At 40.8% G+C, this 23,665-nt stretch overlaps 2 protein-coding genes across 4 annotated transcripts; one reads left to right on the top strand and one right to left on the bottom strand.

Moving 5' to 3' along the window:
- Window positions 1-807: 807 nt before the first annotated feature.
- On the top strand, window positions 808-5,317 carry LOC117466837 (protein-lysine methyltransferase METTL21C). Of its 2 annotated transcripts, none has more exons than XM_034110317.2 (5): window positions 808-901; window positions 1,405-1,573; window positions 1,667-1,812; window positions 1,990-2,107; window positions 2,459-5,317. In XM_034110317.2, exons 2-5 carry the CDS (start codon window positions 1,414-1,416, stop codon window positions 2,842-2,844), a joined length of 810 nt encoding a protein of 269 aa, XP_033966208.1. In that variant the 5' UTR covers window positions 808-901; window positions 1,405-1,413; the 3' UTR covers window positions 2,845-5,317. The 2 variants fall into 2 exon arrangements, with proteins under 2 accessions (XP_033966208.1, XP_033966216.1); XM_034110325.2 differs by having other exon boundaries at window positions 810-901; window positions 1,410-1,573.
- Window positions 5,232-21,735, bottom strand: tpp2 (tripeptidyl peptidase 2). 2 transcript variants are annotated; one of them, XM_034109545.2, is made up of 29 exons: window positions 21,494-21,735; window positions 19,990-20,118; window positions 19,749-19,844; window positions 19,408-19,512; window positions 19,151-19,275; window positions 18,863-19,026; window positions 17,818-17,972; window positions 17,654-17,730; window positions 17,442-17,569; window positions 16,943-17,191; window positions 16,717-16,832; window positions 16,360-16,531; window positions 15,044-15,201; window positions 14,883-14,959; window positions 14,703-14,809; window positions 14,380-14,534; window positions 14,082-14,198; window positions 13,875-13,975; window positions 13,691-13,787; window positions 13,462-13,599; window positions 13,120-13,364; window positions 12,771-12,849; window positions 10,796-10,834; window positions 10,243-10,394; window positions 10,050-10,146; window positions 9,792-9,922; window positions 8,879-9,182; window positions 8,458-8,577; window positions 5,232-8,323 (listed from the first exon to the last, which is right to left on the bottom strand). In XM_034109545.2, the coding sequence occupies exons 1-29, from the start codon at window positions 21,656-21,658 to the stop codon at window positions 8,234-8,236; spliced, it is 3,888 nt and encodes a 1,295-aa protein (XP_033965436.1). In that variant the 5' UTR covers window positions 21,659-21,735; the 3' UTR covers window positions 5,232-8,233. The 2 variants fall into 2 exon arrangements, with proteins under 2 accessions (XP_033965436.1, XP_033965442.1); XM_034109551.2 differs by lacking the exon at window positions 10,796-10,834 and having other exon boundaries at window positions 21,494-21,734.
- Window positions 21,736-23,665: the final 1,930 nt, after the last annotated feature.

A 23,665-nucleotide genomic window follows, 5' to 3' on the forward strand; every position in this document is an offset into this window, starting at 1 on the left:
TTTCGGGTAGAGCAATTGAGGACGTTGCAGGAAAAAAGAGCAGCATGGACACATTCTAGACTATGTTTGTCATCTTTGAGTAGTACTTTGCATGAGGTCTTTTCAAATGAGGCTTTTGGGTTCAAAATGTTTGTGTTTCAACTCACAATTCAAGGGCTTTCCGCCAAGATTCTCTCAAGTCAAACACAAATCATGTATCCGTCTAGTTCTCTCTACGTTACTATTTGTAGATTACCAGGGGGATTACCATGACATGAGACAATTATCAGCTGAAAAAACATTTAGTAGGAGCCAATAATTCACTCCTTCATTGTATATCGTTATAAGTGATATCCAGGATGAGGTTACAGTCCATCGTGATTTCCAGAAAGCAAAAGCAGAGAAGTCCATAAGTGTCACTGGAGGCGAAGATAAATGGCTACTAGGCATCGTCACTAGCTCTTCTCTATTTGGCTCCCCCACGGACTCATCTTTGTTGTTTGTGAGTCTGTGTGTGTGTGTGTGTGTGTGTGTGTGTGTGTGTGTGTGTGTGTGTGTGTGTGTGTGTGTATGTGTGTGTGTGTGTGTGTGTGTGTGTGTGTGTGTGTGTGTGTGTGTGTGTGTGTGTGTGTGTGTGTGTGTGTGTGTGTGTGTGTGTGTGTGTGTGTGTGTGTGTGTGTGTGTGTGTGTGTGTGTGTGTGTGTGTGTGTGTGTGTGTGTGTGTGTGTGTGCTTGTATCTAAGTGCACTCTTACTTGTGTTGAGTTCTCCTGCAAGGGTCTAAAAATACCCCGTCCCCTTGATGGTGATGGGTGTGGCATCAGGATGCTCAGTCTATAACCTCAAAGTCTGAGGTCTCCGTATGCAATCTGATTTCTCCTGAGATTCTTCACTGGGAAAAAGAGCAGCAGCAGCAGCAGCAGGTAAGGTCAAAGGTCACAGGTAGTGGGTTTGAGAGGGAGGTTTTGACTATGTTTACAAAATCCCTGTAAGAAGAGGAGTACGGTATCTTTTCAACATACTCTGCAGTATTTCATTTGATGGTATTGTTGTATGATATTTTGTTATCAAGTTTTATAACAAGACTTTGCAAAGTATGTTTTGAAACGTTTCTCTCATGTAGTCTGACAGAAGATTATCTTTTAAAAAAAAAAGTTTATGTTCACATCAACTAGTGTTAGTTAACAAATAATGGTATAAACACATCAATTAAATTACAATACAAGAATGAAGGGGAGACATGCTGAACTAAAAGTGAAAATTACAAATATAATGTATTAATCTGTATTTATCTTGTTAATCCTGTAATCTGTTATATTTTGTTGTCAATTTAAATATTAGGATTTAGTATCAGAAATAAATATTTTGAGGATAATCTGAGGACAACAACTTTAAATGAAGCACCATCTATCTGTCCTTTTCCAAGAGCAGGATCATGAATACTTTGCCATCATTAATTTCTTCGGCAAATTATCATATGCTAATCGGAGAGAGAAGAGAGGAGGAGGAGGAAGAGGAGGAGGAGGAAGAGGAAGAGGAGGAGGAAGAAGTGCAGCAGGAAGATGGGGGTGCCCAAGATAAAGAGGAGCAAAAAGGTAAGATGAATATGAGCAATACAAATCATTAATTTCCAAACTCGTACAGAGAGACCACAGAGGTTCTAAGTGTCTGATTGTTATATCCTCCAGAGGAATCAGACATCAAGGAGCAATATAAACTAGCCTGGGCTCCGTGCTTCTGCATCAGAATAGATAAAGAAGTGTACTATTTCGCTGGGCAGAAGATCATCATCGAAGGCGCTTTGGACTCCTACGCAGGCACCGTTTGGCCGGGGGTGAGAAACATTTGTTTTAAAACTTGCATTCACCAGCAGAAAGACACTACACCCTTACAGTTCCTAATACACCTTTGGATTATGGGGATGCTATTTATTGAGAAGCTATTGCTTTTATTCGGAGGTTGTTAATAAATGAACTCAAAGATGTTGAATTGTAAGTCATGTTTCCCTCAGGCTCTGACTCTCTGTCACTACTTGGACACCCATCGCCAACAGTTTAATTTAGTGGACAAGACAGTCCTGGAGATCGGAGCAGGAACTGGCCTCCTGTCCATTGTAGCTGCATTCCTTGGTGAGAGGTTCAAATTCAAGGTTAAACTTTAATAAAGAAAATGTCTGGAGGCATTGGAAGTTTTAATACATATTATACAAGTGCTTTAAAAGTAAGTAGAAAAGGTTAAAGTGACTCTTGTGGAAACTAAGTTAAAAATCCTTGATTCATATTGCTACTTCAGAGGGAATTACTAAAACAAAGACAAAGATAAATTGTTAAAATAAAAATAATTAGATAAAATGTGTACAATAACATATAGAAAATTAGATAAAAGGAAATAAAAATAGAGGTTGAAAATCCAGTTATTCTCAGTGTGTAATATGTTTCTGTAGCCATGTTGATGACAGATTATTGTTTCTGGATCCTCAGGAGCCACAGCCACAGCTACAGACCTACCTGAGGTGTTAGGTTACCTACTGGCCAACGTGATGAGGAACACCAGGGGCCGCTGCAGCCACACGCCGCAGGTAGCAGCTCTGTCCTGGGGCCACGACCTGCAGCGCTCCTACCCTCCGTCTGTCCATCACTACGACTACGTGCTGGCAGCTGATGTGGTCTACCATCACGACTTCCTGGACGAGCTCCTGGTTACCATGAAGCATTTCTGCAGGCCAGGAACTACTTTGATCTGGGCCAACAAGGTGAGGTTTGTGACTGATCTGACTTTCACTGAGAACTTTAAGGAAGCGTTCAACACGAGTATTCTGGTTGAAGACGGAGAGATGAAGATCTTCATGGCTACGTGCAGAGATTGAGAGATTTCACAATGACCGCTACAGGCCTCTGTTTGAATGTTTCATTATTAGCATTATTCTTTGGAAAGTGAAGGGCGAGAATCACAGCATAGTTGAGCTAATAAGTAAAACAACTTAAATTGTTTGGACAGCGCAGCTTTAAATGTTCAACCTGCATCACTTGTTTCCTTTTAGTGTTTCCTAATCTTTTGAATAATGATTACTATTTTATATTAAATATCATTAAATAAGAGTGTCGGTTTTGATCAGTAGTAGCAGAAGCCGAGGTCAGGGTTTACACATTTAATCTCTTCATTTAATATTAAACTAAATTAGTTCTGTTGAGTTATAATTGACCTGGATACGTTTTAATGATCAAATGAGGTTTTTACATGTTTACACTTTGACCAATTAGCTCATAATCTGTGTGTTAATTTGCAACACCAGGGGCCTCATTTATAACGCCGTGCGTAGGATTCACGTGGGAAGGTTGCTTACGTAGGAGAAATCCAAAAAATAGGTACAGAAATGTTCCGACATTTTCCGATTCACCAAACATTGCGCACCGGCGAGGAAAGTGCGTACAGCACTTCCTACGCCGGTTTCCCTTTATAAATCACATCCGACTCGAAATGCGGTGCAGCTTTTGCGGGCTTCACGTAACGCCCATATTATTTGGCTATAAATAGTCAAAGAAACGCCCATTCATTCACTCATTCTGACTGACTTTATGAAGAAGATCGCAGCAAATTACGACAGAACAGCTAAAAAAGACATCTCACACCGTGTCAGATTTTGGTTATTTTGGGGAGGTCGAGATAAATCATATTGTTTGGTGGATGCAGTTTGAACCAGAGTAGCAGCATGGAGGTCGGATCGTCACCAAAACAAATAAATAAATGGCCCGAAAAAGGTTAATGACAAAAACAATACACATAGCCTTCATAGAAGTGAACGGGGAATCCCTCCGGAGTGGAGTCACGACGACTGGATCTGAATTATGTTTTTGGTGGTTTGTGTTCCAGCTGGCGATCAGCTGTGCCCCCCTGCAGCAACCCTATATCCACCAGTTAAAGGAAATACAACTAATGTGTTGTGTTATATTAGCTGTACAATTTACCACATATGGTGTTCTTAGCTTCCATACCTCCTGTGTTTTACGAGCGACTTATCAAGTCTTGGCAAACGGCATAAAACACGATTAAACATGATAGTATATAAAACCATACTCGTATCTACAACCTATAGAAATGCAAAACGGCGTCAGTTTAGACGTAATTCTGTCCTCCTGCTTACCGCATTATTTATGAGAAAACATTTCATAACATTAACACAACATATTCGAGGTGGTTTTAAATAACATATCCGTATTTATTTATTTCTCCAAGTTATATTTTTGTGTGAAAAGACAGTTTGGGGCTCTCTGCTGGAAATGCTACCCCCGCGACCCGACCACGGATAAGCGGGAGAAGATGGATGGATGGATGTTTTTGTGTGCACTGAGGAGTCGCAAACAGGCGTTTGTTTAATCATTTTAAGATTGGCTTTAATCAATGTTTGAAAATGAATTCTTCATATATGATAAATGAGAGGTAACATTTTATTTAGGGTAGGCTATTATTTCCACATATTTCTCTCTCCATTCTTCCTTCTGCCAACGGTGTCGCAGTTTCTCGTCTCTCGTGTTTGTGCTTAGTGCGTACGCATGGGTTAGAGTTTGCGTGGAGGACCGTACATTTTCCCGTCAAGTTGGTATTTTATAAATCGCAAACATTGCGTAGAAACTGGCGTACGCCATATTTTGAGCATATATCCCTTTATAAATGAGGCCCCAGGACACTTGCACTTTTTACTACACGTCATCCCGGTCTAATACCATACAACCTTAAGAACACCATGTTTAACCTGATAAGGTCAAAACTGATAAACATAAGGTCTGAGTAAAGTTTATTCAAATCAATTCCATTATGTTTCTGTGAGGAGAAAAAAAAAACGTATTTCCAAGAAAAAATGCTTGATTTCTGTAATTTTCCAGTTTGTGAGTTGTTCCAATATATTGACTACTCTATTTTTGATGTGACGGTATCCTTAATATTTAAAATGTTAGATTGCTTTGAAACAAACACATTTGAATGTGTCGGGTTGTGGGATATTTTAAAGTCAAAACAATTCATCAGTTAAATCTAAAAAAAAGAGTTTGCTTCATGGTTGTATCAATTATTAAATGTCCTGTAATTGTTTGCATGTGAATTGTTATTATTTTAAACATAATACAGAATTGTTCCTTTCAAGAAAAGGTCCACCTGGCTGTTTCTTATTTAGAATGCAATGAAAAGTAATATCGCTCACCTAAAAACACAACAGAAACGCTGCTGAAAATCGTTTATGCTCAATTTACATGCAAGTGATGACTAGAGCACAAATCATTTTTATTCAGTGTTGTGTTCCTTGTATGTGACTTTTTTCCATGTGACAATAAAATAGTGTGACAGTAGCTCGTGTGTTTCCGATGTAGTCAAGGAAGAAGGGGTATACAATTATACTAAGATCATACAACCTTATTTCATAACATTCTGTAGAATATTGGCATTTTCTACATTTGATGACTACAATTATAAACACTCAACATCCAGAAGAAGTCTTTCCTGACACCAGCAGAGTGAAAGCAAAAGATAAAGAGTCATGGACGGTTTAGTCCTGCGGTGAAAGTTAAGGCCATTTTTGAGAGAGACTGTTATTGGCAATGTACTTTAGACAGGAGAGTCCTGAAGGTAACATCTGCATTAGCCAAACATGTGAAAAAGGTTAAAAAAAAGGACGAAGAGAAAACAAAAGGTGCAACAAAGTAAAAACAATAAGCACAAATGCTGTTAACCCCAACTGACTGTAAGCCCTGCGCACTGAGGTGCTGACGCTGCTGCAGAAAGTGTCTGCGAGCCCCGGCTAAAAACAGAAACACAAGGTGTCCTTAACCCGGGGAAACATGGGCTGTGCCACCTGCTGTGTGTTTATAGTTAGTACAGTTAACATCATCTCAGAAGAGATTGTTTACTCCAATGACAATGAAAGGCCTTGGCTTTCAAATGTGTGCGTTTACAGTATGCATCTTTCACGTGAGGTCATCAGATGTTATTTTGAGTTGTTACATGTAGAAGAGGAGTGGTTCTCAGACTGGGTGGTTTGGGGCACGTCAATTTCCTCCTATTGTATAATTGTTTTTGCCTTTGTGTGTATTCAAACCAACTTAACATGGGGCAGTCATTCTTTGGTTAAACTGGTAACACTACAGACTGACAGAAAATCACTTTTTGTTTGTACAGATCCACACGCAAAAAAGGTCACAAATGTGTAAGATTTAAAGTTGATTGCATCTTTAGCAGATACTGTGAAAACTAACAGCAGTGTGTCCTCATTAGTAACCTGATAGATGAGTTTTTCTGCAAGTTTTGCCTCACCTAAGATTCATTTAAGCCTTACCATTTGCAAGCGTATGAGGTGCACTTTTGTACTTGGCAGATACATTTTTTTCTCCCATTATATACGTCTCTGTGACATTGCCTGTAGAACCTAAACCCAGCGAGGGTGAACAAACAGAAAGCTCTTATGTAAATAAACTATTTCTGAATTTGCCAGAAATGTTTTATCTTTATGTAAAACCGCACTGTTCATGGTAAATAGATGGAGAAATGTTGTTTAAGGGCCTTTAATGCAGACTTGGTGTTCACTATGAGAGTTTGAAAAGTCTCCTAAATAAAAGAAACAGTTGGTTGAGAAAACCCATTAAACATAACAAAAGATCCTGTGTTAAATGGCTAGCCATGTATTTTTTTAAAAGCTAATAAAACATACAAAACCACTGGCACAGTCCTTTTAAGTAAATAAGGTATCGGAGAACAAACAAAAAACAAATCCATGCTTAACCTCCTCCTATTGGCTACCATCAGTTCTGTAGGGAGAACATGTCATGTATACAAAGATATGCTCACAAGTAACAAAGTCATTCACAAACACACACAAACAAACAGTGGATTATCGTCAGATTCATGTTTAAAAACCTTTCTAATTTAAACAAACTAAAATCTGCATCTAAATAAACCATTGTTCCTTCTTACACCCTAGAAGACATGCATATATGCAAAATACATCAATTGGAATAATATTTGTTGTATATACCTATTGCATTTTTATATTTGTTTACGTTATGTGTGTATGTACATTATTTTATGACACTGTGTACAAGTGCAACATTGTGAATGCTGCAGAAAAACATCTAATACTGCGTGAACATTTTACATTGAATGTGGACATCCTTCTGCTCTCTCTAAACTGCATTTGTGATGTGAGTGAGGTCTGTAAATAAAGTTTTTCAAATGTGCTGCTCAGGTACCTGCAGTATGGAGTGGGGGGGCACACACATATGATGCCCTGAAAGTGTTTGTGGCTTCCTATTGGCTGACAAGTCACTGACGGCCTGCACGGGCACGGCATACTGCAGATAGATGAGTTAAAAAACATATTTGACAACAAAGGATGATGGGTAAAATTATTGTTTGCAGACGCTACTGATTCTGCAGCCTTGCACTGTTTTTATCTCAACTGAAAAAAAGGGTAAGGTACATGTAGAAAGGCACCCTTAATATTGTGTTGTGTACTCAAGTGAGAGCCTAAAGAGACAGACGAGACAACTTTATCAACCAGGCCTGGCTGAAACAGTCAAAAAACAAAAGAAGAAGTGTTCAAGTTCTGACTCCCTTTTATTTCAGGGATAGGTCAGACTGTGTGTGACCTCGTATGTCCGAACATCGTGCAGCAGCAAGTCCTCCTGTCTTCTAAGTATCATAACGGCCAGTTTTTCTGCTGTCCATTTTGAAAGTGAGTAGATAGTCATTTCTTTATTTTCTTCTGTAAAAGACTTTGAGTGCGTCCCTGGAGTCCGCACTGGCCTTTTTTCAATATTGAGATGAGAGGACGAGGTGACCTATGTGATATGCAGTGAATGAGGTGACCTATGTGATATGGAGTGCGGTGAGCTGACGACGAGCGGGATGTGAAAGCCTCTAAATGTGTATCTGACACCAAAATAAAAAAGGACAACAGCTAACTAAGAAAGCACCGAGCTACAGTATCATCAAGCCTTGGCAACGGTTTAAAACATTTAAAAAATATAAACTGAATGATTTGTTTTGTCTGTGATGACAAGACATTTAAAGACAGGACGAGCGTGATCCCCTCTCGCCTTATAAGGTGTCGAGAGCCTCTAACCGTTCACATTCTGTTATCCTTCATTTTGGTGTCCCTCTACATCTATATTTGAAAACCCAGATGCATAGACCATGTGACCCTGAGGGGCATGATATTCAAGTTACCATGTAATGGACTGTGCTGCTGGTGCATGCATGTGCGTCTGTGCCTAGAAAGCTGTGTATTCTGCGGGGTACATGACAGGGAGCCAGTTCTCACTGAAGGTGGCGCAGTGGCTCCATCGGAGGTGTCGCATCAGCTGGAAAACAAAGAGAGAAGTCAGTACAGAGGAACAAAGCTAACCGATTACAATAAATCACCATTGTTTTTTTATTATCTTTGGAGACAGTGCAGCCAAACATATTGAGTATCTCATTAGCGGCCCTCTTGTACCTGGATGCAGTTCTTCATGTTGTCTTTGCTGGGCTTCTCCTCCACCATCTTTGAGGCATATTTTAAAGCTCGGCCGTACATCTTGTTCACAAGAGCGTGTTTGTATGAAAACATCAACACCTGAAGAGTGGCAAAGATGAAAGACAAACAAATGGTATAAGCTTGAAATCACATCAACAGGAGAGAAACAGAGGGAAGGCACATTACTTAGGTAGAACGTGTTTACCTTATAACTAATTACACAACGCTATTAGAATAAACAAGTCACAGGTAAGGGAATGATACAAAAATAATGGATCTGCTAATATTCTTTTTATCATAATTGCATCAAATGTTTATACCTCGAACAGTTAACCAACTTAACAACCCTCTTTCGAAAGACTTTGGCCTCTTCTTAATTTTCCAAGAACATTTGGCTCACCTTGGAGTCAGTTAGCTCCGCCCACTTCTGCACCTCCCAAAACGTTTCTGTCAACGCTTTCACCACGCAGTACACGGTGTCATCAGAGCTGCTGTCCACCTGTTCCACTATCCCCTCTTCTTCTTCTTCTTCTTCTTCTTCTTCTACTGCTGCTGCTGCTGCTGCTGCTGGTGGTGGTGGTGTTCCCGTGGAGACCGCAGGCGCCCCCTCCTGTGGCGGGGGGGGCAGCAGGAGCTGGTCGGCCTGAGCGCAGCCCTTCCTGCACAGAGCGTCCAGCAAAGAGGACTTCTGCTTCTCCATGTCCCTGAAACAGAGGGTAGAGAAAGGTCAGGAGTAGGTTCAGCAGTTCAGTGAGCTTTGCTGGGATGATCACCTTTCTACAGTGAGTAATAGCAGAGGTGGGCAACCTTGCCCCAAAAACAACTTAGCAAGATCTTGCCACTTTGTAATGTGCAGTTATTGTAAATCAAATACAAACTAACTTTATCATTTGGTGAATATGCTTACCACTTCGGCTACATTTCCTGCTACTGTGTCTTTGAGTTGATGTTGTATACAAGGTAAGATGCAAGTGAGTCATGTTCAATGCATTCAGAGTTATGTTCAATGGGGTATGGTCATTTTCTTTTTGTGTGGTTAACTCTCTTATTCTCTTACTCGGCTGCATCAATTATATTAATTGAGTGTGCCTTGGTAAAAGTCTCTAAAGAAGTTTGTACTTGGGATGGGAATTTCAAGGCACATTTATTTTTCTAATATTCGGCCCCAGAAAAAAACGGTAATCTGGTTAACCGAACTAACGTAGACTACAGAGCAAAATATATTCATGACTCATAATCGAATACCTGAATCATTTCCAATATTCATTTCCATCCCTAGTTTATATTATATATTTTTATTTTGTGTGACATACGTCTTGATTGTGGCGGCATCAGGCCGAGGGTCAGTCTTCAAGGTGAGGTAAACAGCCAGGGCCGTCTGGTCGATGTGGGAGATGACGATGTCGGCGGCAGACACAACCTCCTTCAGACGTTTGGCGCGCTCCTGAACCAGAACACAAGGAGAACATGCGAGCAGAGGAAGTTGCTGTGTTAAGAGAAAAGAATGAAATGCTCCGGAGGTTTCATCTGGTTAAAGCTTCGTCCATTTCATCTTATATTCCTGCCCTCACCTTTTCAGAGTCCAGCTGGTGCAGTCTTTGCACGTGCAGGGGGAGGTAATCTAGGTAGTTTTCCCTCAATTCATCATAGATGGCGCTGGTGTCCAACCTGAACAGAGGAGCGGGAGGACGACAGATGGTTAACTGAGAATTTTAAAGAAAAGCGAGCAATGTGTGAACAAGGTAGAAGAGTAACTGTACACACTTTGTCATCCACTGAATCTTCAAGTCTCTCATAGCTTCTGCAAACTCCTCCTTCACGTCCTTCTCTTTGTCTGCTTCCTTGTCCTTCTCCTTCCCTCCGTTCTTTGTTTTGTTGGGAGCAGGAATTAAGTGGTACACGATCGGAACGACATCCTGTACGAAGACACAAACAAATGGTTCCGTCAGAAAAAATACCTGATTGAATATAATGAATGACCTCCTCTACTACTGTAAACTCTTCCTGCCAATGTTCTGAGACTCCATCACCTTTTTAAATCAGCTAAGCAAAGTATGTTTCATTCCCAGTTATACAAGCTTAAAAAGTGTCATGATCAATTGATGTTCATATTTAAAGATATAATATTAAGCTCTACCGACCACCAGAAAACGTTAACTACTACCCACTAAGGCTAGCTTGTGCATATTTCACTACAGCAATGATGACATGATTTGGTATAATTAATTAATATGGAATAAATCCCCTTTAAGCAATAAGCTCCATCTGTTGTAGGAGAACAGTGGACGTTGTACAGTGTTTCTAGCTCATCCAGTACCTTTTTAAACTTCCCTTGTCGTTTTGCAGAGGCCTGCCCCTGGTGGTCAGAATAACACACAGTAAGGACAAGAACAACACAAACAAACCAAAAAAGGATTCTCTCTTTCTTCATGTTTTATCTTTCATCCTCAGGAGTCTAATCCACCCACCTGTCATCATAGGTGGATTTTGCGGGGGGGCATTGCCCCCTCCTAGTGGCTGAAATATGTTACAGCATTACTACATCTAAAACTGTTCCAATATTTTAATAGATGTAATACAATGATTGTTACAATACAAATCTGAATAATATCATGTTTGTTTGAAATAATTTCATTTTTGAGCAGTCGCATGTTGTGACGTGTGTGTGTGTGACGTATGAGGTTAAGGACACAAGTTCCCTCGCTTTTTTTTTGCATACAAGTGATTCAGCTATTGTATTACAATAATTAGCAGTAATGGTAATGCGGCGATCTTTAAAACGTCCAATTTCTGGGACTTTAAGGCGTCTACTTCTGCACTAAGTAGGACACTGGTTAATAATATTGTAGCATGTTCAAGTAACCAAGGGATATAGTAGTTATCAAATAAGTATAAGATGTGCACAGTTATGATACGTTTTACAGTTGTAATGCACTGTTGTTGGGGGGGGAGACCGCCCCTTCCATATGAGTGTGTGTGTACGGCGGGCATGAGGCGTGCATGACGGGACGAGTTGTGTTCGTATATGGAAAAGTCATACTCAGTGCGGTGAGCGCTGGCTTTATTGCTACTGTATCCGTAGCACGCCACGCAATAGTTGGGACTGTGTACTGACGTCAGTAAAAAAGGTTTGCCCCCCCCAAGCGCAAATGTCAAACTCCGCCTATGCCTGTCATACTCTTCTAAATGCTACAGAAGTAAACAGCGGTGTACTTGACACTCTGATTTCTATCTACAAATCTGATCAACTTGTTTTTCTCACATATGCTCAATAAGCACTGTATCTTCACTCAGGACTGAAAACTAAAGTCAAATGTGAGGTGGGTTCACGGTGAATATTTTACATCAAGTAAAATTCATGTGTTCAAGACACTCAAACAATAAAAACGCAAATTAAAACAATATATAGAAACATTGATCACAATTTGTTAACAGGTGCTTGACAAGAAGATCTTTGCGTATAGGAGCCACTGAGTCAAGAGCATCAAAGCTGTCCAAACTAAAGTATTCAGAGATGTGCGACATCAACACTTTAGCTCAGTAAAGAGGAGCACCTGCAGCCCGTACAGTTAGTGAGAATACGCTCAAGAAGAAAACACATTTGCCATTGTACTGCAGACATCAGAGAACATTTTCCATTTTTCCCTTCAAACAAATATTTCACTAAAAATGTCTGGCATCATACTGTATGTGTACTTCCATTAGAAACTACTGATCATTTTAGACAGACCTTCTGTTTGTTTGTATCATTCCTCACTAATATTTATATCATTTACAAATGATAAAAACAAGGTCTATAAGCATCGGAGTCATTTGATCAGGTTAGCAGCTTTGAATGTTATTATTAATCTGCAATCCAAATGAGCCAATAAACAGCCAGAACCAGCAAGTGGCGATCTGACAGGTGCTCACAGCAGAAGCGCAGACAAAGGCAAATGAGAGAAAATAAAAAAATAAAATGGTATGCATCAACCAATTCAAGCAGCACCAGAGCACCAGACTCCGACCAGCTCTAAAGGTGATGACAGAAACCATACAAAACCTACACAAATTGTAAAGCAACAAGTATTGGAGCAATGATCTTCCTTTCGATCCTCAGAACCAGTACTTGGGGCATTACACATTAAATTAGTGTATTTGAGATTTTCATGCTAAAGGATTGACCTAGATATGTACTGTGTTTGTTTGTGAAGTATCTAGTGTAGACTGAAAGCTACCGTGACTTTAGATCCCTGGAGGGAGGATGATGACTGCTCTGGAGGACAGAGGGTAACAACAAAAAGACAACTCACTGCTTTCTTGCCATACTCGCTCTTGGGAACAACCAGAGAACCTGACAGATAGCATCCTGGACTCGTCCCCTTTGGGACCCTGGAAAAGAAAAAGGAGAGAAGCAAGGGGAGAAAGAAAAAAAAAAGTCAGGAACATTAAATACATTTGATCACAATATTACAGAAAATACTGAAATATGTATTCATTGTGTTTAGATTATGGATTAAATGGTATTCTGTTAACAGAGGACCATCTTAATCTCTGCTCCATCTGCTGTAGAGTCTGAAAGGATCTACTGTGGTCAAAGCGGCTTGTTCCTCAGAATGACTGTGGATATGTTAATACGAGTCCCTGGTCAAATTGACTCACTTGTCGTCTGGCAGAGCTGTGATGTAGAAGGGCTGAGTGGCGCCCGGGCAGAGGGTGAGAGAGTTTGTCTTCTTCTTGGCCATGAGGGCAGCGCGGTGCGACTCGTAGACATCCAGACTGAGAGTGGTGGACAGACGGTGGGACACCACAAACGGAAGGTCCTTAAGGCGCTCCAGCTCACTGGACTGCTCGTGGCGGACCTGCAGACGCACGGTGTAGTCCCCCTTTTCCAGCTTCAGAGAATACTGGAGGAGTTAAAGAGACAGGGGGGAGATGTGTTAGCTCATTGTGTGCAACATACGAAAAAACATGTAATGTTAGCTCTTCATGGGTCTATGGTACCTGGTGTGGGTAGGCATCCCCAGAGCCCAGTAGTCTCTTGTTCTGGTCATGTAGCATCCAGAGCTGACTGTCAAACTCAGACTCGTACAGCAGCTCACACAGCATGGGACAGCTGGGGGTGACCTCTCCACTCTTCGGCTGAGACCAGAGCAAAAGAAGATTATTTACACACATAAAAAACAAAATCAACATTTCCTTTCATAGAAAGTGCAGATGGTGTTGGCAGTACCTGGTGAAAGCTATAGGTGAGGACAATCTCATAGAGTTGTCTGTTGTTTGGCAGAACGTCCCTCAATCCCAGGGCTTTTATCTTTGAATTTAAGGGCCTATAACAACAACAACAACAAGAAGAAGGATGAAACAACTGCACTGATGTGGAACAACAACATCTACACGAGTGAGTCTGACATTACCTGAGAGGCTGAACCCAGGACTTAAGGGTGATAGTGGGGGACACCTCCTCGTACCTCAGAGGTGACGACACATCAAAACTCGTTACTCCCTCCGAGGCATTCTGGGAAGAGACAAATCAGAGTTACAAACAGAGAACTGACAATGCGAGGGTTATTTGTGAGCAATGCTGATGTGTATTTCTATTCTGTTTCTCTCTCTCTACTTACTATGTGCAGGGGTGAAGGGGAAGTGTGGAGTCCATGGAACGAGATGCTGTAGTCCACGGTGACGTCTCCCAGGCTCGCCCACCAGCGTGCAATACAAAACTCTACTATCCTGCCAGACTGGAGAGGAGATGCAGAAATAATTAATAAGTAGTTTTGCGATTTTTGTATGCATTTACCAAATAATAAGTCACTACATTCAAAGCACTTTTCTTTTAGCTGCAATACACACACACACACAAAATGACTTTGTGTAAAACCCCAGATATATGAAAGTACATTTGTAACTTTATATACGTACCAGCACAGGGAAAGCTTCAATTAGTGAGCCCCTTTCCAACAGTGAAGAGAACTTGTAGAATTCATTAGCTCGGTACGCCTTCTGTTTGACCAGGTGCACCGCATGGAGGACAAACTTTGAGGACACGTCTCCCGAATGAGAGGTCAGTGTGATCTCTGCAGGAGGGGGATGGGGATTGAGAGGTGAGAAACAGCAGAACAGTGACAAGAGAGAATGTGGAGGATGACAAAAGGATGAATGGAAAGTGACTTCAAGTCACTTGTACTAATATTTTAAAAGATAAAAGGTTATTGAATTAAATGTAAGGCACAAGGTGTACCGACCTGCCCAGGAGGCTCCCTGAGGAACAGTGATGAAGTGGCGTCTGATCTGACCCGGTCTGAAGTGCACGTCTGTGAAACACACCTCTGGATTACGACTATCTGTCACTCTGTGAGGTCAAGGGAGAAAGTTGTCAGACACAAATACACCTGTAAGAGAATAAATATGGTGAAAGAACTCACTTGGCAGGGATTATAACTGTGATTGGGACTCTGAAAAGAGGTCCACAGCTAGGTGCTGATGTATCATACCCACACACCTAAACACAGAAAGCGATCAGTTTCACATTAATACACACAGAAACAGTACAAATAAAAAATTCTTCCCTCTTTCTTCTCCCTACCTCTGTGTAGTGCACTCCCTCTCTCAGCCCCACAGGATCGACGCGGACGTTCACATGGCGACACTGGTTCATCAGCTCTAGATGGGTGGGGCACTGGACCCACGGGGCGGCACATGTCAGAGCTAAGTGTAGCTGCAAGGAGATTCGCTCAGGGTTCCCTGTGGTGGACATTAGAAGAATACAGATTGTTTAAAAGATAAAAACACTTAAATTAAAAGAACAACAAAAGAAGCTTTAACACTAGAACCGCCAGAGGTCGCTGTATACCTAAAACCGCCAACGGATAAAATGTACCCGCTATTGATTTTCAAGGTACAATGTTCTTTTATTTATCATACAGAACAGTGAGTTTTGATCGCACAGGGATGAAACTTATACCAATAGAATCTGTGGACTCTCAGCTTTTCATATGACATAGTTTGTGCAGATAGCATGAAGTATAAAATATCGCTAAGAGTGCTGATTTAAACGCTTGGTGTTAGACTTGTGTTTTGTTTAGGTACAAATCTCTCTATCTATCTATCTATAACTATCTATCGATCCATCTGTAATGTTTTGTTCTATGGACATATAATTGTCTACATAAACAGACGACGCGGACTACTTCTCTCATTCCGAGTGTCCATCTTTATTCAACTGGCACGTAACCTGCATGCATTACGTCCTCAACGTGAGCTCAGTCATCCAAGATCTTGTATTCTCCAAGATGTTACACTATCTATAACTATCTATCTGTCTGTCTATTACATTACATGTTACTTGTTAGACGCTTTTATCCAAAGCGACTTACATACATTCAGTACTGTGGGCAATCCCCACAGGAGCAATTTGGGGTGAAGTGTCTTGCCCAGGGGCACAACGACATGCTGACTGCAGTGGGGTTTGAACCTGTGACCCCTGATCCCAACACCAAGGCTCTATCCACTGCGCCACAAGCCTCCCTCTATCAATATATCTATCTATCTATCTCTCAATCTCTCTCTCTCTCTGATAAGGAACCGCAGTAGACAAAAGGCGTTGCTATAGCAACACATCATGTTTACGCTGCATTTTCTATGAGGTAAATATTACCCGCTGGCGGATATGGGTATAAATGGCTTTTTTTTGGGCGATTTTTTCAATCTGACTTCATATTGACAATTGTTAACAACAGAGGGTGCTACATAACACACTTTCAGGAAAAGTTACGGACTGGGAGACTTTAATATGTTATTGAAAAAAAGTTACATACAATCAAAAAACTGCTACAGGTAAAATGTACCCGTTGGCGGTTCTAGTGTTAAATGTAATGCGTGTGAAACCAAATATACAGAAACCTGTGTTTTCTGGGAAGATTGGTTCAATTCCTACTCCGTGATCTGAAGGTGCGAGAACATGGGCTGGGTCCCTGAGGTAGATGCCTCTCTGTGATCCCACACTTACTGAGAAGCCTAGTTGGCTTGAGGGTAAAGAGGCGTGTTGAGTGAGGTAGTCTAAAGCCTTATCCACCTGAGAGCAGATTACAGGAAGGCACACAGAAACATGTTAGGAAACAGCAGAATAATGATGATGATGATGATGATGATGATGATGATGATGATGATGATGATGATGATGATGATGATGATGATGATTGATGATGATGATGATGATGATGATGAAGCTAAGACTGTTACAAGCCACAAAAGAGTTACCTGGATTATTCCATGGCCTTGTGCAAACACCTCGATGTCATCGATCTTCAAAGCTGTGTGCTCCAGCGCCCTCCTCACCGCAGGAACAGAGGGAGGGATACCATTCTGTTTTAATCCTTTAATCACAAAAAACCACACACATTAGCATCAGGTTTACATGTTGGTGGATCTTCCATACATGCAATATAGTCCCATGTCTATTATGAGTCCATGATCCTGGACGCACCTGAGAGGATGAGTGCGATGCCGCCACAGGCATTAGGGGACGACATGGAAGTGCCGTTCATCAGCTGTGTACCACGAAGTGTCCAGTTGGGTACAGATGCAATGGCCCCGCCTGGCGCACTGATGCTGACCCCCAGGGCCCCGTCTGTGCTGGGGCCCCTTGATGACCAGGTGTACTGGTTGGGAGGCAGCTTCTCTCTCAGGGAATACTCGGCCACCATCATGTCTGGAGTCACATATGCTCCAACTCCTACAGAGAGGAAGGGGGCAGGAATTAACATGTAAATAACATTAATACATAAATAATTTGGCTACGCAATATTCTTTTTTCTATTATTATTTTACCATAAGGGATTTTGGAAATTCCATGATAAAACAAACTGCTAATTATTTTAGCTGTAGGAATCATGGCCATTGTGTTTATGTGTCTTTTCTACTGTAAATAATAAAAAGCCATTTTGAACACAGTTAAACAGGCTAAACTATGTTTGACTGCGTACCTATGACACTGCTGGTGGTTCCTCCTGGGCAGCCGACCGTGGAAAGGCACGGACCGTTGTTTCCTGCACTTGACACAAATATCACATTGTGCTTCTGCACAGCCTCTGTGATCACCTCACAAATCCTCCTGGGAGAGAAATTGACACAAATCAGTGAAAGTGTTCCACACAAAACAAACCCACACAATCACAACCCCTGCTGCAATACATACCCTGTATTAGGCCAGTGGGTGGCTTCCCCGTAGCTGTAGTTAACCAGGTCACACTTGTAGTTGATGACTTCAATCATCTTTGAGTGAGAAGAGAGAGAGAAAATTAAAGGCTGAAAGAAGAGGGAAAAAAGGGTAGTTTGTTTATATTTGTCTGGGCATTATACCGCGCGGATGAGTCCAGTGCCTGTTTCCATTGTGCTGAGGCGGGTGTCTCCAATCTTAATAGCCAGGATTTGGGCTCCGGGGGACACGCCGTTGCGCTCAGGATCCTCTGGGAAGTAACCTGCTGCGATGCTTGCCACGTGTGTCCCATGAGCCCCTTTAAAAAAGAAAATAAGCAAGTTAGACTAGAGAATACACCGAGTAAAATTAAATTGATTATGCAGCCTCAAGTGGTGAAACTGCTATGAGTGACTGTTACACTGAGAATCCTTTTGTGACTGAATGATATGAAGGCATCCTTTAAGACAGTGGTTCCCAACCTTTTTTCCCAAGAGCCCCCCCAAATGACTCCTGTTGGAAGTTGCTCCACACACACACACACACACACACACACACACACACACACACACACACACACACACACACACACACACACACACAGGATGAATGTGAAGTATTTAGTTAAAGGAGGATGAACGCGTAATTAAGGAGCACTATTGGAGTGACTTTGATGGTTATTGGACTCAGGATTAATTCATTTGGATTCCCGCTGTATGAAGAAATTAAAGGACGGCGCAAGTGGAAACAATTCACAAAGGGATTAAACTGTTTAAAACACATGCTCAAAGTAAGCCGGATTTTGCCGATGTGTTTATGTGGATTCAAAAGTCGTAAATAATCTACAAAATGGAGGAGACCGATCTGATTGGAGCAACTGTGACAAATAATCCAACTGAAACCGGCATGGACAATGACTATGTTTTAAAAATGCGCTTATCCAGACAAGCCTGGTTTGGACACTTTACGGGCAGAAGAAACATTTCTATTAAAGAAAGAATTATACATTTCTGTCTTTTTATGCCTTTAATACTAACTTGAATTTTTATTAAAATTAATTAGTCAATTCTTTTTTATATTTTATTGTAATGTAGAGACAAGGCTTTTAGTGACAATCATGTATTATAATTATATAATTATAATACGCGCCCCCCAGGTTGGGAACCACTGCTTTAAGAGATGGACTACGTGCTTTGGGATATATCTCACCTCCACTGGTGACGATGCAGAGTGTGTTTCCCTCATCATAAATATTAACAGAGTAATTAAGCATCTCAGCATTTCCCAACGTGGCATACTCTTGCGACTCTTTGTAGGGGCTCAGCACTGTGCACTGGGGCAGGTCTCCACTCTCTGAAGTGTCAACCACAGCCCTAAAGAGAACAAATAGGAACAGACAATGTGAAGGAAAAATATGCTATTGGTAAGGAATAGTATGAAGTGAAGAGGAATGGTAAAAATAAATGTATGCAAAGGAAAAATGTTGATCGGGTTTACCTCCATGTGAATCCGTCATGCCAAAGCACACAGTCATATACAGGACCAGGGTCACTGTACTTCTTTTCTAGTGAAGCCAGCAGCTCTGACTGACTCTGCAGCTCTTCTTTCTGCAACTTCTCCATCTAGTGAGGAACCAAGGATACATTGGAAAGATACAGTATAGAAATAAGATTAGGAAACACCAAATTACTGTGACTAGAAACTGCATTGACACAGACTAATTCACAAATAACTCAACATGGTGCAGGTCTGACCTGTGAGGGTGTTGGGTGAGCGAGGTCAAACTCTTCGGTTTTGCGTGAGACCTCAGCTAGTGCTGCTCGGTGTGGTGGGTCCCACAACTTCTCCTTTCGCTCTTTCTAGTAGACGAAAGTACAACATAAGTGCAATAAAACAACTACAGAGGATGGCAAGCAAATACATTTCCATTAATTTCATCTACAGGATTCTGAAAACATGCACTTTGTTTTACTACCCTAAGTAAAAATATATATATAGTAGTACCACTGCAAAGGAGAGATGCTATGTGCCCAGCCACAATGTTGCAAAAATACTATGACAGACATGGTAGAACACTATTGTCATGTGTTCCTACCTGTATTCTTTCTTTTAGAGCCTTAGGGAAGAACTCATAGCCATTTTTAACTCCAATGCGATACTTCCCTGATGGATTGACCCAAGAAGGTGGGATCTGGAAGACATAGAAAGACACATAGTGAGACTATACACAAGAATAATACAAAAAATGTAGTTGTTATGATATAGGCAAATAAAGTTACATTTAAAAAAAAGGGACTATTTCCTATGTAACATATTTTATTACTCTTTGTACTAACCTTAAGTGTTGTACCAGAGAGGCCAGTTATTGTCCCATCTTTAGGTTCTGCCAACGTGGTCATATTCACGTCACCGCTGCCTGTTGTATCGATGATGTCGACAATCTTTGGCTTCCCTTCAGTTGTGACCTAAAAGAAGCAGTGATGATTTTTATCTTGACTGAGTAATGCTCAAACCATTCCTTATAGTGAAGAAACTTAAAATGCTTTGCCCATACCCCTTTATACGTATGTGTTTAAGAAGGGGTCAAGTTCAGATTCTGGCATTTAAAGTATCAGTGAATCAAAGTGACGGGTTTAAAAATAAAAATATTGGTGTAATTGGTAGATTGTACTTATTGCAAGTGGTTTTGGATAAAAGGGCAAACTAGATTAAATGTAATGTATAGAATGTAATACAAAGTTAGTGTATACACTTTATTAAGATGTAAAATAAAACACAAATAAACACTACAAAATGAAAACAAAATAAACAGCCATAGTGCCCATCTTCAAATACAGGCATTTGCATATCCAGTATCTTGAAATGTATATTTCAGTAAAGCCATAAATCATTAATTTCTTCAATTCAGTTTTCCATATTATAAATGTATCTTAATATCTAACTATTGCTCCACAGTAGGTTTTTTGTTGTCTTTATTGACATTGCCTTCTTGGGATCTCGGTTATATAATTATCAGTGACATTATGAAGTGTATTTCCAATGTACATTACTTTGCATTACCCTGAATTAATTCATTTCAACATAGTCTCCCAAAATGAGTGTAATTGATGACATTCCGAAACAATGTGTGTGAATTGCCTCTGTGCTGCCACATAGCTGCCAACAGGATTGTTGTGCACCAGTGTGTTTACTATTATTTTAGGTGTAATAAATTAGCGGTAAGATTTTTCCAGCCGAACTTCCGGTTAACCTTTATTAAGTGTCATGATGTGCCTAACATGCTGGTTTCTAACAAACCAAACTGTATGGAAACTGTCAAGGACTCATTAACTGGTTCCAAACGGTGTAGCTAGCTGCTAAGCTAACTTCAGTGTGACTTGGCAGTAAACATGTAGTTAGGACTCACTAACAGACAACTAAACGAACATACTATATTTTTGCAACTTATAATGACATATAAACATTAATTTAGATACGAATCATAACAGCCAAACGGTAGTTAACCAGGTGACAGGATAAATTATGAATAATCAGTGTGGAGGTTGAATGAAAACGGAGGCGGACATATTCAGCTGTTAGCTGCCAAGCTAATATGCTAGCAGGTATGTCAACTAGCATATTATAACGTTAGTATGTTTGTTTAGCACCGAAACACACTTTAACAGCTAGGGGAACCATACGCAATCAATAGTTTTGTGTTGATTTGGTTGTCATAACACACATGAAGTTTGTTTTCATAGTTATTGTGTGTATATCATGTGAAATATGTGGGCCTTTAGCTTTGCTAGCTACCACCAGCTAGCTAACAGCTAACGTGAGACAGCTGCCGGTTAGATGTACCTGCATGCCGGGAGCTCCGGGATCCACGCCGGTGTCCAGGATAGCGATGAGCACTCCTCGGCCATCGTACTCGGGGAACCTGGTGAGATAAGACGTGGCACCAGTTTCTTTTTTGGGAAGCAGTCCGTGGAAGGGGAACGGTTCTTCTGCAGAATGGGCAGCCATGATCAGAGGAGCGACGATGAAAACAAAGCAGCGAAATGGGGAAGAGAGAGCCGCCCGGAGAGCGAGACTGGAAGGAGAGATGTTTAAAGGGGCAGTGCCAGCCACATCTTCTACCTTTAATCACCAAGCCACCATACATTGAAACATTGAACTACACTTGAATATTATCATAATTATGATGCTGATCATGCCTGTTTGGTCAAGGCTGCCATATCTAAAAGTTAAAGCCTGGACCCTGAGATTGTCTGGGTCCAAGGAGGCCCCGAGGTCACTATAGCAAGTCCATTTGTTTTAATTTGATTACAAAAACATTGTTTTGATGTAGCGAGGCACAATATTTTCTGATTGATATCATGAGTCATGGGTTCCTTTTTCTTCCTTTTTTGTGTTATTTTATGCCCCAGGTCAGAATGTGTCACTAGTAGTTACCATGGAAACATGTCCTTAGTTCTGAATTAGCCTTGGAGTTGGGAAGTCTTAAGGCTTAAACAAAGTTTGTCTTTATTTATGTGAAAATATATACCTTGCTTCACCAGTTTATGTCAACACTTCAATAAAACTACAAGCCAGTCTTTTTATGATAATCACCTCCATCCTGTTACCCATGTGGCCCATAAGGAACACACTAGGTGGTGCTATAACATTAACACTAGGTGGTGCTATAACACTGATCAGTCACACTTTGTTCTCTTTGCTCTCAATGGCTGACAAACTGATGTTATTCATTGCTGCGTTTGGCAATGCTGCTGCTACATTAACTACTTGCAAATACATAGATTTTTTTACAATATTGTGAGACAACCTATTGTACATAAATGTCTAAAGATTCAGGTCCATACACATTTATCAAAACAACTCTTCATGCAAACATCCATCAATTGAAGGGAAGCTGCTTGCACTAATCACAAGCAGAAATTGTGATGTAGGATAAAATATGTCTCACTCTTTATTCTGTTGAGTAAATGCCCGCATTTAAGTGGTTTAAAAGAGACGGTTCTTAAACTCCTCTGCTCATAAAAAATCCAAGCTATCTAGGTAATAAAGAAGAAAACATAAACAAGGATGTTTTCATCGTGTCTGAAACGTTTACAGTGTACATGTCTTGTCTGGGGCTCAACCTTGGACTCAATTTCCCAGTTCACCTTCTTTCTCAGGTCGGCTTCAGCACATGCGTTTGCATCCTACTTTTCTTACATGGTCTAAACTACAGGTCACTTCAGACTCTAAATTTGAACTAAATCCATCATAAAATGTTGTATGTTCTTATCTTTTTTTTCTCAATTTTTAATCAGAAACTATGGTAGATAAACAAAATGTTGTGTTTAGATATTTGTTAAGACCCCTGCTTTAGCTGAAAGGATTTATATTTGAATGTGTTGCTCATTAATTTTTCTGTAACCCCACTACAAGCATGATTTCTGCTTTTCATCTGTTTATTTTCTACAGATGCAGTGTTGAGAATGAAGGAAGGAATAACCAACTCAGAAATAACAAGTTTGACCAACAAGGAGGTTCTGCTTATGTTGTTTAAAGTGGTTTGATGTCCTTTCCACAAATCACAGGCATTCTTAAGGTGTTATTCATATACTATTCATGGAGATTTTCTTTTGCTTTGTTCCCAGAAAACCAGGATTAACTTTGAACATGTCAATCGCCATCTGTTCAACTTGATACCCTCTATCCCTCTCATATATATCCATACACAAAGTAGGTTGTGTGTGTGTGTGTGTGTGTGTGTGTGTGTGTGTGTGTGTGTGTGTGTGTGTGTGTGTGTGTGTGTGTGTGTGTGTGTGTGTGTGTGTGTGTGTGTGTGTGTGTGTGTGTGTGTGTGTGCGTGCGTGCGTGCGTGCGTGCGTGCGTGCGTGCGTGTGCGTGCGTGCCATGGTTGTTGTAAGTGTGCAGTTATTTTAAGTGTGCCAACGCCCTCAGACGCTGCTTTTGTGGCTAGCTTATGCATAATGAAACAACAGTGAGCATCCTTTCAATAATCTGCTTAGAGTCAGCATC

This window comes from Pseudochaenichthys georgianus, chromosome 3, assembly GCF_902827115.2.
Source record: "Pseudochaenichthys georgianus chromosome 3, fPseGeo1.2, whole genome shotgun sequence".
Taxonomy (NCBI): domain Eukaryota; kingdom Metazoa; phylum Chordata; class Actinopteri; order Perciformes; family Channichthyidae; genus Pseudochaenichthys; species Pseudochaenichthys georgianus.

What these genes read in the sequence shown, in the direction of transcription:
- LOC117466837 (XM_034110317.2), top strand. Translation starts at nt 1,414, where the DNA reads ATGAATACTTTGCCATCATTAATTTCTTCGGCAAATTATCATATGCTA. An exon ending in AGATAAAGAGGAGCAAAAAG is followed by an intron (nt 1,574 to 1,666) that starts GTAAGATGAATA and finishes TATATCCTCCAG; the next exon opens with AGGAATCAGACATCAAGGAG. An exon ending in CAGGCACCGTTTGGCCGGGG is followed by an intron (nt 1,813 to 1,989) that starts GTGAGAAACATT and finishes TGTTTCCCTCAG; the next exon opens with GCTCTGACTCTCTGTCACTA.
- tpp2 (XM_034109545.2), bottom strand. Translation starts at nt 21,658, where the DNA reads ATGGCTGCCCATTCTGCAGAAGAACCGTTCCCCTTCCACGGACTGCTT. An exon ending in TCAGGGAGCCTCCTGGGCAG is followed by an intron (nt 14,535 to 14,702) that starts GTCGGTACACCT and finishes CCCCTCCTGCAG; the next exon opens with AGATCACACTGACCTCTCAT. An exon ending in ACAGCTCTGCCAGACGACAA is followed by an intron (nt 12,850 to 13,119) that starts GTGAGTCAATTT and finishes TTTCTTTTCCAG; the next exon opens with GGTCCCAAAGGGGACGAGTC.